This window comes from Marmota flaviventris, chromosome 2, assembly GCF_047511675.1.
Source record: "Marmota flaviventris isolate mMarFla1 chromosome 2, mMarFla1.hap1, whole genome shotgun sequence".
In the NCBI taxonomy this organism is placed as follows: domain Eukaryota; kingdom Metazoa; phylum Chordata; class Mammalia; order Rodentia; family Sciuridae; genus Marmota; species Marmota flaviventris.
In genome coordinates, this window is record NC_092499.1 from 74,268,275 (window position 1) to 74,295,667 (window position 27,393).

The 27,393-nt window shown below is 34.7% G+C and overlaps 1 protein-coding gene across 1 annotated transcript; it reads right to left on the reverse strand.

The window, feature by feature from the left end:
- Positions 1-476: 476 nt before the first annotated feature.
- Actr10 (actin related protein 10) lies at positions 477-26,859 on the reverse strand. The gene is made up of 13 exons (XM_027929759.2): positions 26,509-26,859; positions 24,935-25,007; positions 21,664-21,746; positions 20,491-20,599; positions 18,376-18,483; positions 15,644-15,711; positions 15,297-15,376; positions 10,397-10,432; positions 8,426-8,505; positions 8,271-8,344; positions 3,784-3,865; positions 2,080-2,281; positions 477-677 (listed from the first exon to the last, which is right to left on the reverse strand). Exons 1-13 carry the CDS (start codon positions 26,583-26,585, stop codon positions 496-498), a joined length of 1,254 nt encoding a protein of 417 aa, XP_027785560.1. The 5' UTR covers positions 26,586-26,859; the 3' UTR covers positions 477-495.
- Between the last annotated feature and the right edge of the window lie 534 nt (positions 26,860-27,393).

Consider the following 27,393-nt stretch of genomic DNA (forward strand, 5'->3'; position numbering starts at 1 on the left):
AAGAATCAAATATATTCCCGGAAAAGCCACACTATTATAATATGGACACACGAGTAGCAGAAGAAAAAAATTTTAAAAACAGACTCATGTTATTCTTTGAAATAACTGATAACGGTTAACACCTTTCATTCATTAACTGAAATAACTGCTGAAAATAATAAAGTGAATGAAGTCTTCAGTACCTAGGACAGATTAGGTGAACTGTGGAAGAATGCTATTATTCTTTTTGAAAACTGGACTGTGTTGTGTAATGAACTTCCAAAATTAAAGTGCTTACCTACATTTCACTGATAGAAAGACAACAGCAATAGCTACCATTTTATTACTACACAACAGAAACAAAGTCAAACTAATTAAAAATTAAGAGAGTATATACAGTAATGCTTTCATTTCCACTAAAGTAATCTATAATAAAGAATCCCACATACTTTGTACAATTTGCTTATAATTGATTAAACATTTGAAATGAAGAAAAGTTGAATTTTAATCAAACTTTTATTTCTCAGTGGAAAATGCTCTCTTCATCAAAGGTGGCTGAGCTTTCCCAACATCAAACATCATTTCCAAAGGTGGGTTATTGAGAGAACACCAATCAGGGATACGGCCCGTCTGATTATAATATTCCTTTGAAACTGAACGGCTCCCAAGTATATCTTGCAATGCTCCAAAAATAGCCCCTGTGTGGTAAAAATAATTTTACAGTTAAATTAAAATGTTTTACCAGAGACCTTTGAATAGCCATATATCTACTGTATGAAAAAAGTGGACTGGTAAAATTCAGCAGTGCATATTCACACTCTTTAATACCAGTTATGCTGTATTCTAAATAATAGGGTAAGCCCTAATTTCTGTTTTGAAAGTAACTAAATAGCTTTCAGCAGATGATACTGAGTATGATAACAAGTGTTACTATGTCTGGAAGAAAGTGAGATAAAAGGTATTTTCAGTGGTGCCCAGCCAGACTGCGGCATTCAGCTTTGTGTAAATACTCTCATTAAGACAATTTTCTTAGTGTCCTCTTGCCACACTTCAATAAAATGGCAGGTAAAACTCAATAGGCATCATTTTAAAGTCCCAAGATTTTATACTGAAGACCTTATAAAAACACGAGTCAGTTTTTATAAAAGTAATTTAGTTATTAAATCCATTAAATTCATTTGTCCTAGATCAAAATTACATTATTCACCAAATTCTACAAGAAATACTATGTTCATTTAAAAATCTTAATAATTTATTTTTCTCTCTGAATGTATAATATAATCCTGATACCTAACTTGCTCTAAGTGCATAATAAAACACATGTCAGAATGTATACAATTATACAGATTCACAATTGTGTTTCTCTTCAAAGTAGTTACTTAGTAGGCAATTTGCTTATTTCAGTGAAAGGATCATTCAGAGAATGTTCTGAGTATAATCAAACATAAAGGGGTCAATTTTCATTTGTGGCTCTTTAGCTCTGGAAGGATTGCTTTGAGCAATGGAACATCATTAGAATAAATTTATAACTATCATTACTCTGAGAGATAACTTTAATTGAATAGAAAAACTTACTTAAAATCACAATGCAAATAACAAGAAAAATAGGTATATTTTTCTTGTTATTTTGAAGATTAATATAAAGAATAGTCACTGTTCAGAGAAAATTGAATCATTATTTTTATTAAGCAGGCAATTTTGAACACTTATTTAATATAATCATTTTATATTCATGCTGCTCAGAAACAAATTATTACATAATGTTTTTAAATCTAACTTATTTTTTTCTTTTTTTTTTTTTTTTAGTTATATATAACATTGGAATTCATTTTGACATAATTATAAAGGCATGGAATATAACTGTTCTAATTCAGACCCCAATACCTCCCCTTTCCCTTCCCTCCTCCCTCTGTTCCCTTCTCTCTACTGACCTTTTTGCTATTTATTTTTTTTTTAAAGTTAGTTTCTTGTGGGTATACATGAGGTGAGATTCACTGTGGTATGCTCATATATGTACACATGAAAGTTAGGTCAGACTCATTCCACTGTCTTCCCTTATCCCTTCCCCTGAATCCCCTTTATTAAAAACAAAATTCTTACCTCCCAACCAGGCTACGCAATTAGCCTTTGCAGGTGGAGTGTGAATTCGGAATGTCTTGGTGCCAAGTGTTTTTTGATATTTTGGTTTTTCTACCAAATATCTTATTTCTGCAAGCAATCTGTGGAGAAATCCTGGCAACATAGATGTGCCCCCTATGACTACCAAATTTTCTGCTAGTTGCTTCCTGGTGTCTATTGGGCACTGTTATTTAAAAAAAAGAAAAGAAAGAAAGGAATTTATCCTTACTTGGGAAAGTACTGCTTGATTAAAGCAAATACATAGAAGTATGTAGTATAGATTAAATACTTCATCATTTATATTACAATAAAGGCACCTGCAAGGTTTTTTTTTATGTATCAAATACAACCACCATAATCCTACCATATTATATGCACTTAGAACTTTTAAATCCACAGGGCATATGGCAGTAAATATGTATTTTTTGTTTTGTTTTGTTTTTGGTATTGGGGATTGAACCCAAAGGTGCTCTGCCTCTGAGCTTCATGCCCAGCCTTTTTTTTTTTTTTAATTTTAAGACAAGTTTTAAAAGTTGCCTCCAATTTGCAATCCTCCCATCTCAGCCTCAGTTTCTGGGACTACAGCAATGTGGTATTTGCCACTGGTATTTGGATAGGTTCTCATTTACAAAGTAGAATGACTAAGTTGGGCCAAGAGCGTAAAAAGTTACTTTTCTTTTGAAGTTAGGAAAATATGTGGAAGTTTAATTTTTCTATAGTGTTATCTTCAGAGTATTATATCCAGGGCCAGTTTTTGAGTAGAAAGATAACATAACACTTAAAAATTATCTTCACAACAGTTCTAATAAGGAATGATATGGTCATACAAGATGATATTATTTTAGATAGTCATTAAACAAAAGAGATATAGTATCATTTGCCTTATGGAATTCATTTGTTTTGAGATGGAGTCTTGCTACATTGGCCAGGCTTGCCTTGAACTCCTAGGGAAGTGATCCTCCTGCCATGCTGTGGAGTAGCTGTGACTACAGACACGGACCACTTTGCTGGGCTTTGCCATGTGGAATTTAAAATTCAAAATTATACAAACCTGAGTTTGAAGAAACCACAAACCATACAAGGTATAAAGTAAAAACTGTATCCCTGCTTTGAAAAACATACATATGTTCAGGGCAGTAATTATTCTTGGGTTTGAAATATAGATAACCTACCTATCTCAGTGTCAAACTGAAGCTCATTAACTAAAACATTCAACAGAAAAGTTTTAAAAAGCAAAAAAATGTAAACCACTGGAAAAGGAACAGTAAAAAAGGATTCCTAAAAAAGGCATGCTGTAATCCCCACTACTTGGGAGGCTGAGGCAGGAGGATCTCAATCTCAAAGCCAACCCTGATAACTTAAGCAAGACCCTGTTTCAAAATAAAATGCTCAAAAAAAGGGTGGGGGATACAGCTCAGTGGTAAAGTGCATGCCTAGCTTTTGCCAGGCCTTAGGTTCAATCCTGAGTTTACAAAGAAAAAGAAAAAAGGGGGGAACCGTAGTACTCTATAAAAGCTAGTAAAATTTGACAAGCACAATTGCTAGTGAGATAAGGGATATAAAAACAAACAAAAAATTCACTGTTTTTCTTCTTCTCAAAAATAATACATGACAAGGACATAGAGAAAATAACATTTAAAAAATTTCCTTGAAGGACTGTCAAAATAGAAACTTTTAACAAAATACCTGCAGAAGAGAATCCAATATTAACGTGGCAACTGATTTCTCTTCATTATCTTGTTCAAAGAGAATTTCCACAACTGAATCTCTGAAATTACAAAAAGACAGGGTTTGGTTGATATTATATAATATGACAGAGAATAAACCATTAGCTGTATTGACACTAATTTTTATGTATAAGTACTATGTTAATGCAGAATAATTTTAAAAAAGGGGCTGGGGATGTGGCTCAAGCGGTAGCGCGCTCGCCTGGCATGCGTGCGGCCCGGGTTCGATCCTCAGCACCACATACAAAGATGTTGTGTCTGCTGAAAAACTAAAAAATAAATATTAAAAATTAAAAAAAAAAATTTTTAAAAATACAAGATGGTCTCATTTATAAATGAGGAGAATAAAAGTACCTGCCTCACAGGGTTGATTCAATGAGTTAGTAGAGCAAGTTTTGGCACACAGGTATTCCCTAAGTATTAGCTATCACTATTACTATGTATAGATTAACATATATTTTGTACCTAATTACACCTCCCAAAATCCAATAACAGAAGAGAAACAGTATTCTGTAAAAGTTAGTAAGATTCAATAAGTATATAAGTCAATGATACAAGGGATTTAAAAATAACTAAAAGCCCCTCAATATGCCTTCCTTCCTTCTTTCCTTTTTTGGTACTCGGAATTGAACCAGGTGTGCTTTGTCACTGAACTATATTACCAGCCCTTTTCATTTTTTATTTTGAGACAGAGCCTTGCTAAATTGCTGAGGCTATCCTCAAACTTGTTATCCTCCTGCCTCACCCTTCTGAGTTGCTGGGATTACAGGTGTGCACGGTGATGCCTGGCTGTTTTTTATTTTTTAAGTATGATGGATCTTTATTTGTTTACTTATATGTGGTGCTGAGAATCGATCCCAGAGCCTCACACTTGCTAGGCAAGTACTCTACCACTGAGCTACAACCCCACCTCCTGCCTGGCTGTTTTTAAAAATTAAACACGACAAAGATTGCTAGTTGCCTAATAAAATATCCATTCCCCTTTTATCAAATTAAAAGAACTATTTTGGGGCAGCATGAAAAAGATCTTCAAGTTGATGAAATATTTCTATTTTTTATTGTATATATTTAAGGTAAAAAAAATGATGTTTTGATATAAACATATATAATGAAATTATTAAAACAGTCAAGCAAATTAACCTATGTATTCCTGTCCATAGTTACCTTTTTATTTGTGGTAAGAACAGCTAAAATTTACTCTTAGCAAGTTTTCAGTATATAATGCAATATTGTTTACTATAATCCTTAAGTGAACACCGTATCTCTAGATTTTTTCATCCTGCAAAACTATAAATTTGTGTCCTTTAGCCCCCTTCTCTCCACTTTCTTCCCCTTGTCACATTGGTGGTTACTGTTCTATCTTTTTTCTAGATATTTGATGTTCTTCAGATTCCACTTATAGGCCAGGTGCAGTGGTGTGCACCTGTAATCCCAGCAACTTGGGAGGCTGAGGCAGGAAGATCTAAAGTTCAAGGCCAGCCTCAGCAACTTAGCAAAACCTCGCCCCCAAATAAAAAATGAAAAGACCTGGAATTGTAGCGATAAAAAACACCACTGTGGTTTAACATCCCCAACAGAAATACAGTTTGCTAGTTTTGATATTATACTATAGTTATTTAAGATATGACCATGAAAAAAACTGGAAGGGTTCTCAGGAATCCTCTATTATTTTTAGTAACTAATCAATATTACTTGAAAAATTTAAAAATATGACCTCCTTTGTGTGCTGGGGGGTAGATAATAGGGATTGAATCCAGGGGGTACTCTATGGCTGAACTACTATTCTTTATTTTTAAACAGGATCTTGCTCAGTTTCCCAGGTAGGTTTCTAACTTGAGAACCTCCTATCTCAGACACCTGAGTTACTGGGATTTTAGGTATGTAACATTTATGTCTGGCTATAGAACCCCACCAGTTAAAACACATAGCTACATATAATCAAATACGAGAAAATAAGATTGAGAAAAGTGATGATATATGGAATTTCAAAAACATTTTCTTCAAAGGAGAGAAAGCACTTTTTCTTCTTAGGCCTATTTGCTTGAAACATAGACATGGTAACTATATGGCCAACTATCCTAGACTTAAGGATCGGGCTATATCCCAGAGATGACAGATGGAACATCTGAAGCCACTATCTTCATGTTTTTATAATTTGTGGCCAAATCAAATCCTAACCAATGCAATATAAAACCAATTGTAAATGTGTATTAAGTTCTATTTTTATAAAATCAGGATACACATTTTAAAGCTCTAAAATCTTTTCAAAACACAAAATTCTCTTAGTGAGATTCAACCCACTTGCTAAACTCTTTCCCTTTCATCATTCAAGTAAATTGAGGCCAGCAGTATGCTAAACATTTTTGGCAAGTCAGCCCCTTGCTGTTGTGTGTGCAAACTTCTGCTTCCACCAGTTGAGATGCATGCTATGAAGAGTGGGTTTCCTGTTTCCAAATCTTTTATCACTTGATTTGATATTCAAATTGTATAACTTAATAATTATTACTTAACCAATGAATATTAGGATAGAAAAAAAGTTGTTCTATGAAAGATATGTTGATTGCTTTAGAAAGACAAAAATTTAAGAAAGTTTTTTAATACAGGTGAGACAACTGTAAAAGTCAAGAAGAAAATAACTAGAAGGATTATGTACCAAGACTGATTCACAGCACCTTAAGCTCTTGATATACTTTAAGACCACCAACTGACAACTGGAAATCATAAACTATGAACTACTGGCTTATGTAAACTTAACTCAGAACTCTATAAGCAGACATCCTCAAAGGTTTTCTGTTTTTGGTACCAGAGATTGAACCCAGGGGAGCTTAAACACTGAGTCACATCCCCAGCCCTTTTTTTATATTTTATTTAGAGACAGGGTCTTGCCGAGTTGCTTAGGGCCTTGCTAAGTTGCTGAGACTGGCTTTGAACCCAGGATCCTCCTGCCTCAGCCTGCCAAGCTACTGGGATTATAGGAGTACACTGCCAAACCCAGCAGTTTTTCAAATAAGTACACATTTATGGGGATTTGAGATATGGCTCAGTGGTACTGTGTGTGTTTAGCATATGCTATAACTCAGGTTTAAACCTCAATACCACCAAAATAATAAAAGATTAAAAGTGAAAATAAAAACACACTTATGGGCTGGGGTTGTGGCTCAGCAGTAGAGAGCTCGCCTAGCACATTCGAGGCCCTGGATTCGATCCTCAGCACCACATAGAAATAAATAAAATAAAGGTATTGAGTCCAACTACAACTAGAAAATAAGTATTTAAAAAAACACTTATGAATTTTGTTAAAATATAATGTTTAGCATGTGACTTTTAAAAATGTTCCTTTATTGCATAGTGTTACATATTAATTCAAATAAATAATAAAAGGTGAACTACTAATTAATCCTGATAATTGATTATGTTTGGAATAAGGCATTCTGTCTACCAAAACAATGTTTTAAAGCGAGAGTCAGGTGATCATGGCCTGTGAGTAAAATTTAGCCCTGAACCTATTTCTGCAAATAAATTTTTACTTGAACACAGCCATGCTAAATTCATTAGTATTTAGCATGTCTATGGCTGATTCTGTGCCCCAACTGTAGAGCCAAGTAGCTGCAAGGAGACTGACCATATGAACCACAAAGCCATACATGTATTTTTTGGTCCTTTATACAAAAGTTTATAAGCCTCTATTTTAAAGCATCAAACCTTTTCTTTTTTTAATTTTTTAAGAAAGATATTGTAGCATATTTTTACGCTTTATAAGATGATCCAGCCAATTTCTAAATAAATTAATAATGCAAAAGAGCTGAGGCCAATTGTTGGAGTATGGTCTAGAAAAGGAAAAAAGAGTCATGGGATTCAACCTATGGAGTCTAGGTTTGGACTTAAAAGACATATTATCCCTGAAGCAATATAATGGTACTCAATGCCATCAGGTCCACTACCTGTTTTTTATCAAATATTTGGTATCAAACTTCTTGTTATGCCTCAAAGAATTGCTAGTTTTGTTACTAAAACTAATTCTGAATTATTCTGATAACAGGAAAATATACTTTTTTAAAGTTTTAAAAACCTAAATATAATTAATGATGAATTATGAAGCTTAATGAAAAAACTCAACTGGCCAAGCATTGTTTTGCACACCTTTAATCCCAGAGACTTGGGAGTCTGAGGCAGGAGGATTGAAAGTTTGAGGCCAGTCTCAGCAACCTTGTGAGATACCCCCTATCAAAATTAACAACAAAAAAATAAAAATGGCTGGGGACATATCTCAGTGATAGAGCACTCCTAGATTTAATTTCTAGTACTGTAGAAGAAAAACAGGCAACAAAAAAAATCTCTATTGTCAAACTGGCAATACTATAATAAGGGCTTATAAAAATACAAGTTTTTTTAAAAGCCAAGAATTTATTTTGCTTATTATTGTGCTCATAAAAATTAAGATCTAACCTGATCGATCCAAGGACATGTAAAATCTTCTCTCCATCTAATGGATAGTCAACACTTGGGGGCGGTGAGGGACGCTGAAATAAAGATATCATAAGTGTAAGTCTATACATGTTGTAACCTATGAAAAAATAAGGTATATTTACTTTTTAACCTACCTCACTATTCCCATCAATATTAAATTTTGCAGCTTGGATTTTTAGTCCACGCTTCAGGTCACTTACAAAGCAAGTGCGCACTTAAAAAGAAAGGAGGAAAAAAGACTGTTAATGGCTTGTGATTAACTGAACAGAGTAAAATTACACAGCAGTTATCTTAACAATTCTAGTCAAGTGTTCATGTAAAGTAAAGCCATACTGAAAAAAGAAAACCACCTTTGAGGAAAACCTTTATACATTTCAGGATACTAAAACATATTTTAGTATCCTGAAATGTAGCTTTTCCAATCTAACAATTTTTTTTAAACCATATTTTTACTCCACCACCCTGTTCTTTCTGAACCTTTATTAAAAAATCTTGTTTGCTCAGAACAGTTGCAGAATTTTTTGGCACAATTATTTCCTTCTGAGAACAAAAATTTAAAAGTAGAAACAGAATTGAAGTTAAACACAGGAAACATGATGACTTGGCTGAATTACTTGCAAACGACATGTATTATGAAAAGAATTTTATTGAATTATGAGTGTGTTGCATACTTATCTTTAATAGAAATGGGATCCTTTTGTACATATTATTCAACACCATAGTTTTTCCTTAACATTATCAACATCTTTCCAAATTTACTTATCTAGCTCCTTCTTTCTAATTGCTACCTGATATTCCTTATTATGAAGTTATCAAACATCTTTCAATATTCCCCTTTTAAATGAAGTGAACATTTAAAACATTTTAACATGACAGATTGCTTCCCAAAAAGTTTATTTATTAGAATTAAATATTACATATATATATTCACTTTTCTAGAATCTCACCAATACTGAATATCTATCTTTTAAACTTCTACCAATTGGATGCTTTCCTTACAGGATAGTTAAACAAGTTTTTATAAGTTAGAGGTCATATAAAAGAAACAATTCACATGGTCAACAACTGTTATATCATGGAGAATAAGACTGAAAAATAGGAAGGAAAGGCATTATTTTACTTGAGATAAATTCATTTTCTTGTTGAATGTTGCAATAGGCTTGATTACAAATGACTAAAATTTTGTAACAATGAAAAAAAATTTTAGGTAAGTATACTATATAATAAAGCAATATAATGAAGAGCAAGAACAAGATCTATTTATAGACCTGATGCTCATTTTACCTACTTGGGTGACAAAGAACAAATGATCTAATGTTTCAGGAAACTGACTATACTAAATTATCTTCAAATCCCTTTAACTCTAAAATCCATTATTATCTAATTTTCTATAAGAATTTCAGAGTATTAATTTTACATGATACTCCAAGTACTGAAGAACATAAATTGTATTTTAAATGCTTTTCTTTGTAGTGAATAAAAATACTAGAAACCCAATTTGAATATTATCATAAAAATCTATTCTAGCAAAGTAGAAGTAATACATCTTATTAAAGTGAATCCAATATACTTTGGTTCTAATTCTAGAATTTCTGAATAGTCAGTAAAAATGACTAACCTTATTAAACATGTACAAAGAAAAACTCAAGTAATAAAAGAAATATCAGATGACACTGAATTAGTGGTTTTCTTAAACAACTGTTATTTTATACTGTATAAGCTAATAGTTTCCTGGTAACCCTATATACTCCATATATAATTGAGAAGCTGCTTCAATAACATATCGTGAATAATGAAAGAGCTCCCATGGGTCTTAAGAAAATCTGAACTTTTATTTATATTATTCTGTAACCTATCCACTAAATATTTTAGGATTTTACATTATGACTTTATTTTCTATGTAAGTATTTAAAAACATACCATCCAAACTAACACTAAAGATTGAAAGGAGGGGCTGAGGCTAGGGCTCAGTAGTAGAGCACTTTCCTCGCACATGTGGTTTCAATCCTCAGAACCACAAAATAAACAAACAAACAAACAAATAAATATTGTGTCCATCTACAACTAAAAAGAATGAAAAGGATAAAAACAGGAACTTAGTTTACCTTTAATGTCCTCTAAGATACCTTCTGGAACTGAACCTAAAACAAAAATTTCATTTAGAATTATAGAACTTTACTAATAATTTATAAGCCTAATAAACTGCATTCACATTTCCATTTTTTAGCTCAGCAAAACTTAAAAAGGTATTACTACTACAATTTTTTAACAACCCTAATAGAAAAATTAATTTTGCTTTTGGAGAATAAATTTCATCAAAGTCAAGAGAAGGCATAGAAGTTGAAGTCAGGTGTGAAAAAGTGCTACAAAAAGTCAGACACTTGTAAATTTTATAAAAATGAAACCATTAAAATAAAGTAGGGTAACTGGGATTAAATAGGACTGACCAAGAAAATCTTTAACCATGAAGCTGTTTACTAGTTGTACTTAGAAGAAACCTAAGACTTAAGGACGAATTATTTTTCTTTTACAAAATGTTCCAAGTTTCCTTATCTTTTCTTTGATAATAAGTAACTATTAGTAATATGCTAATCCATCAATGTGTGTGTGTATGTGTATTTGGTATGTGTGTGTGCGTGTGTGTTTGTGTGTATCTTTTTTGGGGGTGTGGGTACTGGAAATTGAACCCAGGGGTGCCTTATCACTGAGGTACATCCCCAGCCCTTTTTATTTTGAGATAGGGTCTCACTAAGTTGCTAATCTCTCTATATTGCTGAGGCCAGTCTCAAACTTGTGATCCTCCTCCCTCAGTCTCCAGAATCATTGAGATTACAGGCATGAGTCACCCCACTTGGTATTCAATACATATTTTCAAAAAGGATCACATAGTCTTTTAATTTCCTTCAAGATAAAGGTAATATTTTTTAAAAAAAGTGAGAAAGCACCAATTTCAAAGAATTCTAAGCAACATACAGAGCCTTTGAAAATGGATGTTATGTTATGTTAACCAATGTTATATGGTGTTGTCACCAACAATTTTGTTTTCTGAGTTAGAAACAGAATTTTCTAACCAAAATTTCAGTCTTCTAAACTAAGATATTTAATTCATTCTTAAATATGTAAAAATATTTTGATTGATTTATAAGAACAAATTGTTGACATCAATGAAGCTAGAGATCTGTGGCTGCAAAAATGGATCATGATTTCTTAAACATAATGATGTTATTCTCTGACCTAGATCTATGTATCTTGTCTTCTATACCTGTCAATTCTGATGGCCAGTCAAATCAAGCATTAAAATCAATTAAATTATGAGAATATGGTGGCACACACTTGTAATCCAGTTACTGGGGAGGATAAGGCAGGAGGATCACAAGTTCAAGGCCAGCAAGACTGTTATCAAAATAAAAAATCAGTAAAAATAGATGAGGATGTAGCTCAGTGGCAGAGTATGCCTCTGGGTTCAGTTCCCAGTACTTCAAATAAATTAATTAATTAAATGACATTAAAAAATCACAACTTTGGATGGAGCTGAGTGCCATGGCGCATGCCTGTAATACCAGTGGCTCAGGAGGCTGAGGCAGAAGGATTAAAAGTTCAAAGCCAGCCTCAGCAATTTAAAAAAAAAAAAAAGAGAGAGAGAGAAAAAAAGGACTGGAGATGTGCCTCAGTGGGTGAATGACCCTGGGTTCAATCCCTGGAAGCAAAAAACAAAAACAAACAAACAAGAAAACCACAACTTTGAGATGTTAAACCTTAATTTTAAATAAAAGCATACTAGTTTTGAAAGGGAAAAATGTTTACTATTAATAACTATGTCCTTAGGATTATACATCATCTAATCCTTTCTGACTTTTTTGCGCTCAGAATATAGCAATAAAAGTGTGTGTGTGTGTGTAGTTTGTAAATACACATATATATTGAGGGTACACATTCAAAGTTTTTTAAAACCTGGGAGGTCAGTGTATGATCAAAACAGTTTGAAGATTTCTATCTTTAAGAGTTAAAATCTAGCTCATAAAAGGATAAAGATATTCCAAAACATTTAAACTTGGCTGGAAAAATAGATGAGAGAAATGTAACTGGATTATAAAAACCTGCAATTTAAGAATAAGTGTTAAGCCGGGTGCAGTGTTGCATGCCTATAATCCCAGCGGTTCAGGAAGCTGAGGCAGAAGGATCGCCAAGTTCAAATCCAGCCTCAGCAAAGGCGAGGCGCTGAGCAACTCAGTGAGACCCTGTCTGTAAATAAAATAAAAAAAAATAGGGCTGGGAACATGGCTCAGTGGTCGAGTGCTAAAAGCCAGTGCAGTGGCACACACCTGTAATCCCAGTGATTTGGGAAGCAGAGAGAGGAGGACTGCAAATTAAAGACCAGGCTCAGCAATAGCAAGGCCCTAAGCAACTTAGAGAGACCCTGTCTCAAAATGAAAAATAAAAAGTAGGTTTGCAAATAAATGGTTTAATTTAGCTAAAGTCAGATGCTGCTTTGGGAAGAGGATACTTAATCTGTCTGCCACCTGCTGGCTTCCCAGGAGGGACTGGACCCACAGGTGTTCTACCCCTGAGCTACACCTCCGTCCTTCTTATTTTTTTGAGACAGGCTCTTGTTAAGTTGCCTGGACTGGCATCCAACTGTAACCCTTCTGTCTCAGCTGCTGAGTTGCTGGGATTATAGGCATATATCACCAAGTTGAGATGAAATAAATTCTAAATACTAAATGAAAGATGCTGTTGAAAATTCAACTGAGAATACTCAATTATATCTAACACCTATATCTTACCTTTGCTAAGGATCTTAAAAAAGAGAAATTTTAAATGTATTTCCATTTCTGATCCTGCTATGTGGGTGATTTAGCAAACAGCAATATGTTTTAATTCCTTAACTTTAGTAAGATTGCATGATGAATTATCATAGATTTGATTTGGGGAAGTTTGGGATAGGAAGATTAGAATCAATTGAAAAAGGTTAACTAAAGAAAGGATATCCAAATGCTGGGCACAGTGGTGCATGCCTGTAATCCAGCAGCTCAGGAGGCAGGAGGATTGAGGGTTCAAAGCCAGCCTCAGCAAAATCGAGGTCCTAAGGAACTCAGTGAGACCCTGTCTCTAAATAAACTACAAAACAGAGCTGGGGATATGGCTCAGTGATTGAGTGCCCCTGAGTTCAATTCCCAGTGACACCCTCCCAACCCCACAAAAATTATTTTTAAAAATATTTCTGAGATTAACAAAGGGGCAAATTATTCTGTTTGGGGAAGATCAGGATGGCTTCACAATGGAGGTAACATTCCAGATGAGTTATGCTGTAGGATTAAACACTCAACTAGGCAAAGAAAAACATCCCAGGTAGATAAATGGAATAAATGAAGGCATAGGATTATGCAAGAAGGACTCATGGTGCTTGAAGGACTATAATAAACTAGTTAGGGTAAGAGGGAGAATCAGGTCAGACTAGAAAGACACCTGTATATGAAACATTATTTGGATTTTAATTAATAGGAGCTAACAACAATTCTGAAGCAAAAGAGCAATTTAATCAGATTTTTGTGGAAAGTCACTCTTGACAACAGTGTGAAATAGACAATCAGTTCAGAGAATAGGCTGCTATAATAAAAGGAATTAGATTAAAATAATACCTTTGTTTTCATATGTTAAGTGGTGTGGAAAATGGAGGGAAAAGATGAATTTTGAAAGAGATTTCTTTGGAAGAACTGAAAAGATTTACTAACTCCCAGTTTTCTAAAATGGGAGATAAGAAAGATGTTGTTATTCTCATCTAAGAATCACTAACTGAAATACACAGGAAGTCTTAGGTTTGGGGTCCCAGGTGACACACATAGTTTGTGTCTGATAGTCAGCTGGAAATATGAATATCAAGTTCAGAAGAAGGATCAGGCTCAGTGACATATCTGAGACTCAATACCATACAGGTATACTGAAGTAATGGAATTGGATGAGATCACCTTTTAAGTAAGTAGAAAGCGAGGCATGGTGGCACAAACCGGTAATTCCAGTGGCTAAGGCAGAAGGATGAAGAGTTCAAAGCCAGTCTCAGCAAAAGCGAGGTGTTAAGCAAGTGAGTGAGACCCTATCTGTAAATAAAATACAAAATAGGACTGGGGATGTGGCTCAGTGGTCAAGTACCCTTGAGTTCAATCCCTGATACTAAAAAGTAAGTAGAAGCAGCTGGGTGTGGTGGTGCATGCCTATAATCCCACTTGCACAGGGAGTCTGAGACAATTGGATTTCAAGTTTAAAGCCAGCCTCAGCAATTTAGTGAGGCTCTACACTACTTAGCAAGACCAGGTTTCAAAATAAAAAAATAATAAAAGGGCTGGGGATGTAGCTCAGTGGGTAAGCATCCTTGGTTCAATCCCTGGTATCATATAAATAAATAAGTAAATAAAAGCAGAAGAAAGTAGGAATAAAAAACTGACCCTTAGAGAAGTCAGTGGAGAAAGCAAAAGCAGAGGGTACCAAGAAGGAACATTCAGAAATAATAGACACCACAAAAGAAAAACCTGAAAGCTGAGGAAAAGGAGATTTTCAAGAGTATACGATGATCCACGATGTTAAAAGCTGTAGAAACAATGACTGCCAGAAATGGTTTTGGTCATTAAGAATTTAATGAAGAGCCAGGTGCAGTGGCACACACCTTTAATCACAGCAACTCAGGAGGCTGAGGCAAGAGGATCCAGAGTTCACAGCCAGCCTCAGCAATGGCAAGGTGCTAAGCAATTCAGTGAGACCCTGTCTCTAAATAAAATACAAAATTGGGCTGAGGATGGAGCTCAGGGGTTCAGTGCCCCTGAGTTAAATCCCCAGTACCCAGGGGAAAAAAAAAAAAAAAAAAGGAATTCAGTGAAGACCTTATAATTGGGGAAAGGTCATCAGAGTGTTGGAGGAAATCAGAGTAACTATGCCAAGGGGCAAATTCTAAAATATAAGTTAAAGAAATGAAAAGAGTATAAATTAGTCTTAAACAGCTCAAAGTGAAATTACCCATCACAGAGGGAAGACTCTGTTCTTTAGCAGCACCCGTGTCAACAGTACATTGTTCCAACAGTTGAGTTTCCAATTCCCTGAAATTTGAAAAAGTCACAGAAATTAAAATATTGCAACTAATATCCTTTTCTCACTCAACACTTTTACTATATAACAGATTATGATGCTTTAAATAATAAAATATGATGCTTTTATCCTTAAAAGATGAATACATTCAAAGTTAAGAGAGAATGGAATGAATGAAATTAATAAGCCCTCTACTGACATTCATCAATAAACAGATTAGTATCTGCTTTTGTAACAAGCAAATGTGAAGAGAACCTGCTAAATTCCAAGAGATTTACCTGTGAAGAGCTTTTCCTCCAAGGGGTAGTGCTCCCCAACAATTTAGTACTGGGATTCCTTCATATATCTATATGGCAGTCAAGGACATTACTATTTTAGAAGATATAATGTGGTCTTCTTGATATTTTTCTCAACTTCTGGAGTACTGTTCTAAATCTACTTAGGTGACAGGCTCTTATTTCTTATTTTTAAAAGTTACAGAAATATCCTTTTTCATATTCTTCACCAAAGAAAACATTTAAAAAATAAGCTGGGTACAGTGGCATATACATGAAAAACCCCAGCAACTTAGAATGAGGCAGGAGGATCCTTAAGATTTTAATAAGGTTGCTTAAGGCATTGTTAAAGTTACTGAGGCTGGCCTCAAACTTGTGATCCTCCTGCCTCAGCCTTCCAAGATGGTGGGATTATAGGTGTGCGCTACCATGCCCGGCTCGAAGACTTTTTAATAAAAAAAGAAAAAAATAAAATATATCATTAAAGATTTTTACTGTATATATTGGAATAGTTTCTTTTTAAAAAATATTTTTTTAATTGTAGATGGACACAATACCTTTATTTATTTGTTTTTATGTGGTGCTGAGGATCGAACTTCACACATGCCAGACAAGTGCATTACCACTGAGCTACAACCTAAGCCCTGGAATAATTTCTTAATATAGTGTTTAGATAAAATATACTATTAATTTTATTTCTTTTGCTTGTGATTTTTTTTTTAAATAATGGTTCTTAGAAAACTTTTAATTACATATTTGGCCCATATTATATTTCTATAGGAGAGCTTGACTGATATTCTATAAAAAGGGGAAAAAGTATACTGGTAAAAGTACTGGTTGTAGACACAAACATATGACTCTTAGTCACAACTACCTTTCTCAACTTTTAATTTTTCATTTATGTAAAGATAATACTCATGTTGTAGAGTTGTTTTGAGAATTAAAACAAAGTACTTTATATTTAAAAAGCTACTAATTTAGTTCCTTGGAGTACAAAATTCTTTATTTCCTCCCCACAAATATTTCTTCCAATAAATATACATGGATACCTTAAAACTGCAAGAGTCTTACATGCATGTACTTCAGCTACCTTTTTTTCAATGAAGCAACGTCCCCTTGATATTCTAACAATACTTATGGATAACTCTGCTTAAATGTTCATAATAAAAAAAAAAAATGCAGCTGGGCAGTGGCTCATGCCTGTAATCCCAGCTTCCTGGGAGGCTGAGACAGGAGGATTTTGAGTTCAAAGCCAGCCTCAACAAAGGTGAGGTGCTAGGCATCTCAGTGAGACCCTGTCTCTAAATAAAATACAAAATAGGGCTGGGGATGTGACTCAGTGGTTGAGTGCCCCTGAGTTCAATTCTCAGTACCAAAAAAAAAAAAAAGAATGCAGCAGTTTATATAATAATTCCATCTGGGGACAACTTGAATTATTAGTAAGTTCTTCCTTAGTGAATGACATAAGAACTCTAACACTTAATTGAGCAAGCTATTATGTGCCAGGTCCTGTGCTTAATACTTCACACACATTAACTCACTCAACCCATGTAATTCTTTCATGAGATAGAAATATTATCATTGCTATTTTTACAGATGTGGAAACAGAGGCCAGAAGAATTTACACGACTTGACCAACATCACACCTAGAGTAAGCAGCATAGCTGAGGGGGCTGGGGTGTGGCTCCATGGTGGAGCACTTCCCTTGCACATGTGAGCACAGGGTTTGACCCTCAGCACCACATAAAAATAAATAAACAAAATAAAGATATTGTGTCCATCTACAACTAAAGAACAATTTTTTTTAAAAAAAAGCATAGCTGAGATTTGCACTTATTGTGTATTTGATTCCAAAATCTAGGCTCATAAATCCTATGGTATTCTGTCTGCATAAAAGCCCCCATACATAAAAGAAAAAAAATGTATTCATTTTTCTAAAAGTGAACCTTTCAGCTATTTGAAGGCTGAATTCATGCTGCCATACCATTTTAAGATTTCTTTTAAATTATACTTTATCATTTCAGTTTCTCTAATGACTAGTTGTATGATTTTTTCCTTAGAATTTAACTATCCTAGTCAACTTCTTCAACACATTATAAATAGCTGTTTCTGGGGCTGGGAATGTGGCTCAGGTGGTAGCGCGCTTGCCTGGCATGCGTGGGTCACTGGGTTTGATTCTCAGCACTGCGTGGGAATGGAATAAGGATATTGTGTCCACCTAAAACTAAAAAATAAATAATAAAGAAAAATAAATAGCTGTTTCTTTTGAAAACTGAATATTCATCAAGTCTACTCTTGGACTATATACTAGAACCCAACTATAATTAAACTTTCTACAAAAAAGTAAATTTAAATCTTAAAATCCTGCAAACTTTTACTACATGGTAATAATACTTGTATATAATAACCCCAAATAGTTCAATACAATAAAAAATAGCCAGGCACAGTGGAGCATGTCTGTAATCCCAGTGACTTGGGAGGCTAAGGCAGGAGGATCACAAGTTCAAAGCCAGCCTAAGCAACTTAGCGAGGCCCTAAGCAACTCAGCAAAACCCTGTCTCTAAATAAATTATAAAAAAGGGCTAGGGATGTGGCTCAGTGATTAAGCACCCCTGGGCTCAATCCCAGTACCAAAAAAAAAAAAAAAAAAAAAAAAAATCATTTGTAATAAACCACTTATTTCAGTTAAAGCATAGTAAAAATTACATAATTGGCTGGTTGACAAAAAAAGATACAGGTAACACCAGGCTTTCCCTGTATCCACAATCTAGGACCATGGCAGAGTTAATTCCAAGTGTCAGAAGTGCCATTAGATGACTTGGAGCAAGCAAGACAGATGGAACCTAGAAAACAACAAAACTAGGATGAGTGGCAGTTTTTGAAGATATTAAAATACATTTGAAAAAACATCACAGGAACATAGTATTTATTTTTATTATAGTATCCAACCATTTTATAACATTTAGCTAAAAACTAGTTTCTTGATTTGAATGAATTTAATACTGTCATAAATAAAAACCACTGAAGTTGTTTCATTACAAAATGATAATTCTAAAACATTTTTATTAATACTTGTTCTATTTCCTTAGAAGTGGGAAAACAAAATGGGATAAAAGAGATCTGGAAACATAAGTTCAAAGACGATTTAAAAAAAAATAAAGTGATGAGGCTGATGAGGCAAGAGGACTGCAAATTCAAAGCCAGCCTCAGCAACTTAGCAAGGCCCTAAGCAACTAAGTCAGACCCTGTCCCTAAATAAAAAGTAAAAAGGGCTGGGATGTAGCTCAGTGGTTAAGCACTCCTGGGTTCAATCCCTAGTACCAATAAATAAATAAAGGGAAAAAAAAAAAAAGGAAACAAATGCCTTTACCATCCAGAGGAAAACACAGAAAAGAATTTTTAATTTATTTGTGAAGTTTGTAATATGAATTATATTTTTAAAACACTATAATCTAGCAGTTAAAATTAAATTGAAGAACAAAACTACAAAAATCTTAATTGTGTGACATTTTCTCCATTGAGAAGTTGACAATCTAGTGACACCCCAAACACTAGATATTTGGTCCATCATAATCAAATAGCCAAAATAATAGCTATATTTCCCTTAGCTAAGTAGATATAGCAAGTATTCTAGTCATATACATAAGGATAGTTATCAAACACAACTAAATCTCTTAAAAGCATAGATACAGAGAACCTTCTTTATTCACATAAGAGCGGATATAAATTCTTATTGTTTTGTTTTGTGTTATTCTGACAGAATGTGAAATTCCCAACTTTATGATATCAATAAGAACAGGGGGCTATGCAATCTGTTCTTTGTACCTATCTTACCAAAACATAACTTAGGAAATATTAACTGCCCTTACCACACAGATACTGATTTTTAGTATTAGATATATTCCAAGTTCAGTAAAATGCATGAAACAACACGTTAATTTCTTACATACTGTAACATTTTATATAATCATCCACTTTCCCTTGCTGAAAAGAACCCTAAACTTCAAGGAAGAGATTTTAAATAAATTAAGTAGTAAAGATTCTGGCATACTTTAAAATGTAATACTCTTATAATATATTCTCAGTCTTAAAATAATCTTGAAAGATTCTGCATACTTTAAAATGTAATAATCTTATAATTATTCTTAAAATAATCTTGACTCCTATAAAATAAAAACTTCAAGTAATATTACTAATATCAAGAGAGGTCTCATTCCTGGGACTGCCCACTTAGTCTAAAAGACACAGTACTTTAATATTCCACTTAAAAGGAATTTAAAACTTAAAATAAAATAAAAAAAAAATTGAAGAATTCAGAGCAATCAGCATAACAAAAACTAGAAAGATCCAAAAGAAAGAAAACATAAATTCCATAATATACCTTTTAATTCTGAAAAAAAAAAAAAAAAAAAAAATCCTCCCAAACTACATTAAAATAAATACCAGAAACACTAATAAGAAATATACTATCTAAAGGTTAGATAAAATGTTAGTTAAGCATGAAATAACCATAAAAAGAAAGAAAGCCAAAGTGAAGAGGCTTCTGTCATCTGATTCCCCAAATATATTGTGTAATACACACAATGAAAGAAATAAAATGCTGACTCTTTAGTTTAAGTTTTGAGTGTTTATCAAAAAAACAAAAAAGGCAGGGATGAGGGTGGGGAGATTCCCTAATATTAATATGTATGACTTTTATTACTTGTCTACTTTGTGAATGTGTATGTGTGGTACTAGGGACTGAACCAGGGACTTGCACATGATAAGCAAGTGCTATACCACATAGCTATACTATCAGCTTTCTTCTCCAGTTTAAAAGCAGCTCAATCATTTGACTTAAAAATAGTTACCTCAAAATACTTGAAAAGAACACGAGTGAGGGTCTCTCTGAAGTGAGAAGGACATAATACCGACTCAATAATTACAACTCGACGATCTCTGGGATTCACCAACAAATGCCTGAAAAGAGATAGTTTTGTTTTTAAAAGTAAATAAAAAGTTGGTACTTATTTTAAAATAGTTATTTAAAAATAATTTAAAAATAGAGAAACTGCTCTACCCTAGCTTTATGACAAAACGATATCTCCATTTTATCACCCCAGAAAGGTTATGTTTCTGAGCTCCTACTATGTGCCATGCACCATGCCAGAATCTCAGAAACTCATTTATCTCAGAAAACTAAAACCACAGCCCACTGTGACTACTAGCTTTAGTCATTAAAAAGATATTTTCTTTTCTGGGGTTATAAAAGTAATAGATGTTCACAAAACTTCAAAATGTTACAGAGATTAACTTGTAAAGTTCAAAAACCTTATACTTCTATTGCCCAGAAACTACCCCTAACAGTAGTCTATATACTTTTTTCACTCTTGTGGATGTGTACATGTATCTGAACAGAAATACTCATTCCACAGATGTTCTTCAATTTGCCCTTTGCACTTATCAATATACCTAAGCCACATTTCTGTATCACTAGACATAGATTAAAGATCCAGGGCCTTGTGCCTGCTAGGCAAGTACTCTACCACTGAGGTATATCCTCAAGTCCCCAGAACTCCTTTTTATTGGCTACATGTCTTTCTGTATGGATGTATAATAATTTACATGTCATCTCCTTTATTAATGGGCATTTGATTTATTTTCACTGTTATGCTTGTTTTGTTTTCTAGTCTTCTAATAGACATACACATCTATCTATCTATTTATTTATTTTGGTGTATGTGTTTGTGAAGGGGGGGTGCTGGGGATCAAACCCAGAGCCTTGTGCAGGACAGGCAGATACTTTACCATTGAGCTACATCCACAGCCCTCCATTATACTTAAAATATATATATATTTTTAATTTTTCTAATATATTTTTGAAAAGGTTGAAAATAAGCAAATAAAAATGACAACGAAAGCCAAAAAACTTTTTCGCATCAGATGTATACAACCAATACAATTATTATGACTGGCATTAAGAAAACATCTAATTGCAAAAGCTAAGAAACAAACAAACCCAAACAAACAGAATTCCATCTTACCTGAAATACAATATGTGGATGAATTCCTTTAGGTAGGAATATAATTCTTCTGTATTTATATTATACTGAACAACTTTGATCGGCTATAAAAAATTAAAATGACTTATATTAATAATCTCAAATTAAAATGTGCTCATTTATTTTACTGATATATTTTCTCAGAATAAATAAAGAGCAATGTGTATTGGGAATAGATTAAAAATTTAAAAAAATAGATTAATTTCTTAAATTAGGAATCCATAAGAACTGGCAATATCCGCAAAAAAAAAAAAAATTTTTTGTTTGTAGTAATAGAAGTATATATCTGTAAGTTAAGAGCTATGCTCATACACATTTTTTTTGCCTATGTGACTTACCATGTTAGCATGACTGATAATAAAAATCAATATTGATTAAAAAGCATTAAAGGACTCCTCAAATAATCTATATTTGGTTCAGTCCCTAGTCACTTCCAAAGCACTGAAATCATCCCTTTTACATTACCACACCTGTAAAATGTCTACCTTCCTGCTAGTCTATAAACTCCAAGGGACAAGAAAAATAGTAATTTATTTATAAACGTGGTAAAAGCTGGGCACAATGGTGCATGCCTATAATATCAGTGATTTGAGAGGCTGAGGCAGGAGCATCAAAATCGAGGCAATTTAGCAAGATCCTGTCTCAAAATAAAATATAGAAGAAAGGGGCTGGGGTTGTGGCTCAGTGGTAGATCACTTGCCTAGCATGTGTGAGGCAATGGGTTCAATTATCAGCACCACATATAAATAAATAAATGAATAAAGGTCCATCAATAACTAATAAAAATTTTAAAAATAAATAAAATATAAAAAGGGCTGGGATATAGTTCAATGGTAGAGTGCCCTAGGATTCACTCCCCAGTACTGCCTCCATCAAAATCTTAAAAACAAGAACATTAATGCTAAATATGTAAGCACTATCAAATCATGAGTGTAATACAAGGCTTCACTCAAGATCCTCAGAAAGCTCTAAGTACTCCAATGTATCATTGACAGACCTGTCTTCACCTACTCTTTTAAAAGGAAAGGTCTTCAGCATGGCTCACTTCTTGATGTTTTTTATTTTTGTTTTTTTTAAGTTGTAGATGAACACAATATCTTTATTTTTATTTATTTATTTTTTTATGTGGTGCTGGGGATCCAACCCAGTGCCTCATGCTTGCTAGGCAAGTGATCTACCACTGAGCTACAACCCCAACCCTCACTTCTTTTTTTTTTTTTAATTTTTCAATTTTTTTTTTCACTTCTTGATTTTAGAACATTTAAAAAATGTTCTAAACCAAGTATAACCCAAAATAGATAATCTTCATATATATTTACCTTTTCAAAATAATAAAAGCTCAAAGCACTAAGAAAAATGTCAGTGAAGATGTAAAGGTTCTAAGTTCCATCAGGAATCTACCTAGTAACATAGTAATGCCAATTATTATAACACACAATGACATGAAAAATGAATAGATGGGAACTTCAATCACATTTTGAACATCACACCACAAACAGCTACTATATTTCTGGCTTGTCAAAGCATTTGCAGAAACTTTGAAATCAAGAAAATGATTCCATAATCAAGTAAAAGATGTATGATACATTCCAGGACCAATATAAATTGATATACTCTACAACATCTGATTTTATAAAACTGAATATGCTCCTATGTGATCACTAAGGGGATAATATCTATACTATCAAGGTCTTCTTAGTTCATATTAGGGAAAAACTAAAATTATGATAGCAGAGTTATAACCTTCATTAAGAAAAAGTCATCAACCCAGTGGTCACACAGGTACTGATCATTTTACATCTATCCAAGAAAAGTTTTAAGTGATCCCATATACTAAGGATCCCTCCACAGAATGGATCCTTAAAGTTACTGGGCTGTATCTCATGGTCCCAATTTAACAACAGCCACACTGGTTAAGAGCTTGCTTCCACCTGCATTATCTCAGGACCCAATGGCCAATATTTCAATTCACAGTTTTATTTTATCTTTAATATCTCTTCAGATAGCCTCCAGCACCAGTCAAAGCTATTCGAATTTTCATGAATTATTAACTATTGTCTTTGCTAGTTCATTGTTCACAAAGTTACACAGGTTTTGTTTAGTCTACTCCAACTTTATGTTCTCTATAAACTTGTTTTATTTTTTGAAACTCTACAACAGCAGGGCAAGGTCCCAGGGCAAGGTCTCAGCTCAGGAGGCTGAGGCAGGAGGATCCCATGTTAGCCTCAGCAACTTAGCAAGGCCCTAAGCAACTTAGTGAGAACAGTCTCTACATAAAAAAAAATATATTAAAAAAAGGGCTGGGGATGTGGCTCAATCCCCAGTACCCCCCAAAAAAAGTACCACAGGTTTTTCAGGATTATAGTGTTGTAACAGCAGAATCACCTATATCTTGTTTTCTAACCAGTGAATTTTATGGTAGACAAAAATTACTCTATTCAATGTCTAATTTGCCAAATTAGCTTCAGCAAGACTTATTTAATATTTAGTAAAACTTTTTGTTGCTAGGCATGGTTGCACACACCTGTAATCCCAGCAATTTGGGAGGCCGAGGCAGGAAGATCTGGAGTTTAAAGCCAGCCTCAGCAGATTAGAGAGGCACTTAGCAGCTCAGCAAGACCATGTCTCTAAATAAAATATAAAAAAGAGCTTGGAATATTGCTCAGTGGTTAAGTGCCCCTGGTTTGGATCCTAGTACCAAAAAGAACCAAAAAAAAAACAACAACAACAATAAAAAAAACTGGCTTCTCAAAATTCTTCTGGTTTTAGAATTTTAGATAGATAAGGAAATGAAGACTTTGAATAAGGTAAGAATAAAATTGTTCAGTAGATTATATTATGCTACAGAGCATAAAAATCATTATACTAAGGTTAAAAACTTTTTTCTTGATATGATTCCACTTACATAAAATGTGCAAAAAGGCAAATCTATAGAAACAGCACATCAGCAGGAGGTGGACATAGGAATCAACTATAAGTAGGTATTAGGAAACTTATTGGGGTGATAAAAATATTCTAAGATTAGGTTGTAATGATGATCATATGTGACAAATTTATGGTATACAAAATTAGACCACAAAGTTGACTTAAAAAAAAAAAAACTTCTCTTGGGAAGGTAGATCATATCATTTCTCTTGGGTAGATCATATCATACATTTAGCACTATTTTAATCAATCTTATCTGAAGTCATATTTTAAAATATTTTATATTACAGAATTTATTTTGCTTATTTGTTAAAAAAAAAAAAAATACCTTAGGCATGCCAGCTCTTTTTATCACACTAGGAATTATACATCTTGGACCAGTTTCTCCAGCAAATCCACACCTGAAAATATAAGAAAAATTAAAACATTGCACTTATAACTTTTTCAATATTTGTTTAAGTTTTTGTGTATTTGTTTCAAAACTATGCCTATAAAAATATCTGGAAATACCTTTGATGCATTCAAAGGGACACTACCCAGGTCCTGTCAAACCCTAAGAGTTTAGTATCATCTATTAGTAATTTGTACATTAAAGGAAAAAAATCAAATCATCTCAAGTTTTTGATGCTGAAATAAACCAGTGTATCCTTTTTGGTCAGCATTTATTTTTTCCCCAATTTTTAATTACAGCTGAATTTGAGACAAGAAATTTCTACAATCCTAGATCTGCATTATATTATGTGACTTCATTGATACCCGTTATAAATGCATCACTTAATGGTGATTTAGTTATTGTGCAACACTATCCTGTGTAATAGCTTTTTGCTTATTTCTTTAATGTACAGTCAAAATAACCTTTGAGCAGTAATTTCAAGATATCTATTATGTTAAGTTTTTTGAAAATATATTTTTTCAGTTGTTGATCTTTTATTTATTTATATGCGGTGCTGAGAATCGAACCCAGTGCCTCACACATGCCAGGCAAATGCGCTACTGCTGGGCCACAGCCACAGCCCTATTGAGATAAATAAGAAAATATTTTACAGAACAACACAGAATGTATGAACCAAGGATTATGTTTAATTCAATTTTGTAGCTCTTGAGGTTCAATTTTTCAGTATCTTTTAACCACTTAACTAAAAAAGTTATTTAATACTTACTACATGTTAGATAGTGCTCAAAGACATATAAGGACTTCAAGTACATATACTCTTAAGCTAGGGTGCAAAAACCACAAAGATGGTCTGCCAATCCCTGGAAGCTGTATGCAAATGTTTTAAGAATTGTGAATTTGTGAATGCCATCTGGCTTTCAAAGATTTCTCAGCCATCCAAAGGCACATACTAATGTTTTCAAATTGTTTTTTTTTTTTAAATGCAAAAATCTAATCTAAGAGTATAGAGAACCCAACAAAGGACAGTGTCCTTAACTAAATTCCCTAAATTGGGGAGCAATATCACTATCTTAAATAATTTCCAGCACTAACGGAAGATCCGTTCAATAAAATTTTAGAGTGGGAATCATTATCAAGCGTTACAACTGGTTGCAGCCTTCCTGATCAAACGAACTCAGGGTAAGCGGGGTCCAGGTCATCGCTGTCATCCCCTATACAGAACCTCAAAAGGTCCCTTGGGTTTGAGGTGATGACCACAGAGGCAGCGAGGACAATCCTCTCAAAGCTCCCTGAGTCTCCCTTCCTCCCAGCCCCACATGCTCATCAGGATTTGCATCCCCCAAGGTGTAAACAAAAGCCATCACTTGGGGGGGGGAGGGGGCGGTGCAGAGAAAAAGCACGGGGAGACCGGAAACCGCCCTGGGAGCCCACAATGAGGACCCTGGCTGGGCCGATACTCAAGCCAACTGAACCCCCTGGGGGCCACAGCGGGCGCCATGGCCACTCACTTAGTGAAGGCCTCTCCTAGGTCGATCACGACAGCCGTTTTCTCGCCGCCGCTGCCTAGGCCCTCGTAGAGAGGCATGTTCGTCACGCAGACCCAGAGGACTGCGCGGACTGTGCGATCCACAGGCCTCGACTCTCCGGGAGGGGCTGGGGCTGGGGCTGGGGCTGGGGCTGGGGCTCTACCGCGGGCGGCGGCGGGGACCTCGCGTGGCCGCGGCGCGCCAGCCGGGGCTGTCTCAGGCTGTGCCTCACTCCGCGTCAAGCCCAAATCCTCTAGGTACTCCTGTCTGCGGCACTTGGGAGGAGGAACCGCGGGCGGTAGCGGATCTGGGTGCGCGGGCACGGGATCTGAGGCGATCAGGCGCTCTAGGCGCCCCAGTGGGGCGGGGCGGAGCGGCCCTCCGGGTTCTCCCGGCCCGGGGCCCTCACGCGGCGCGTGCGCCTCTGAGAGGTCCTCTTGCAGAGGTGGCCTGAGATCTAAAGCGTTTATCTTCATGTCTTGCAGCTTGGGTTCCTGAGCTTCTGAGCTTAGCGTATCATTTAATCATTGCAATAAAATATCTAGAATAGGTGTTCTGTTATGTGTAGAAACCGAAGCTCGGAGAGATTAATTTTTTGTGTGTGCCCCCCCCCCCCTCGGCAGAGCCAGGAACGGGCCCTAAGACTTTCTGATTGTAAAGCTTTTACAAATGCTTTAAAGAATGATATGTACTGACAAGGCTGTATTTGGTAGTTATTTGGCTGAAAGTTTTTTACTTTAGTCCCAAAGAGCAGCTAAAGCAGCATCTATGAGTCTATGGCAGTGAAGATGATTTTGTGTGTGTGTGGGTGGGGGGAACTGAACCAAAGGCTGCTGTTTATCCTAAAATCGAGGAGCTGTGCAAACT

What these genes read in the sequence shown, in the direction of transcription:
- Actr10 (XM_027929759.2), bottom strand. Translation starts at nt 26,585, where the DNA reads ATGCCTCTCTACGAGGGCCTAGGCAGCGGCGGCGAGAAAACGGCTGTC. An exon ending in AAAGAGCTGGCATGCCTAAG is followed by an intron (nt 21,747 to 24,934) that starts GTATTTTTTTTT and finishes AATTTTTTATAG; the next exon opens with CCGATCAAAGTTGTTCAGTA. An exon ending in GAGTCTTCCCTCTGTGATGG is followed by an intron (nt 10,433 to 15,296) that starts GTAATTTCACTT and finishes TTTTTGTTTTAG; the next exon opens with GTTCAGTTCCAGAAGGTATC.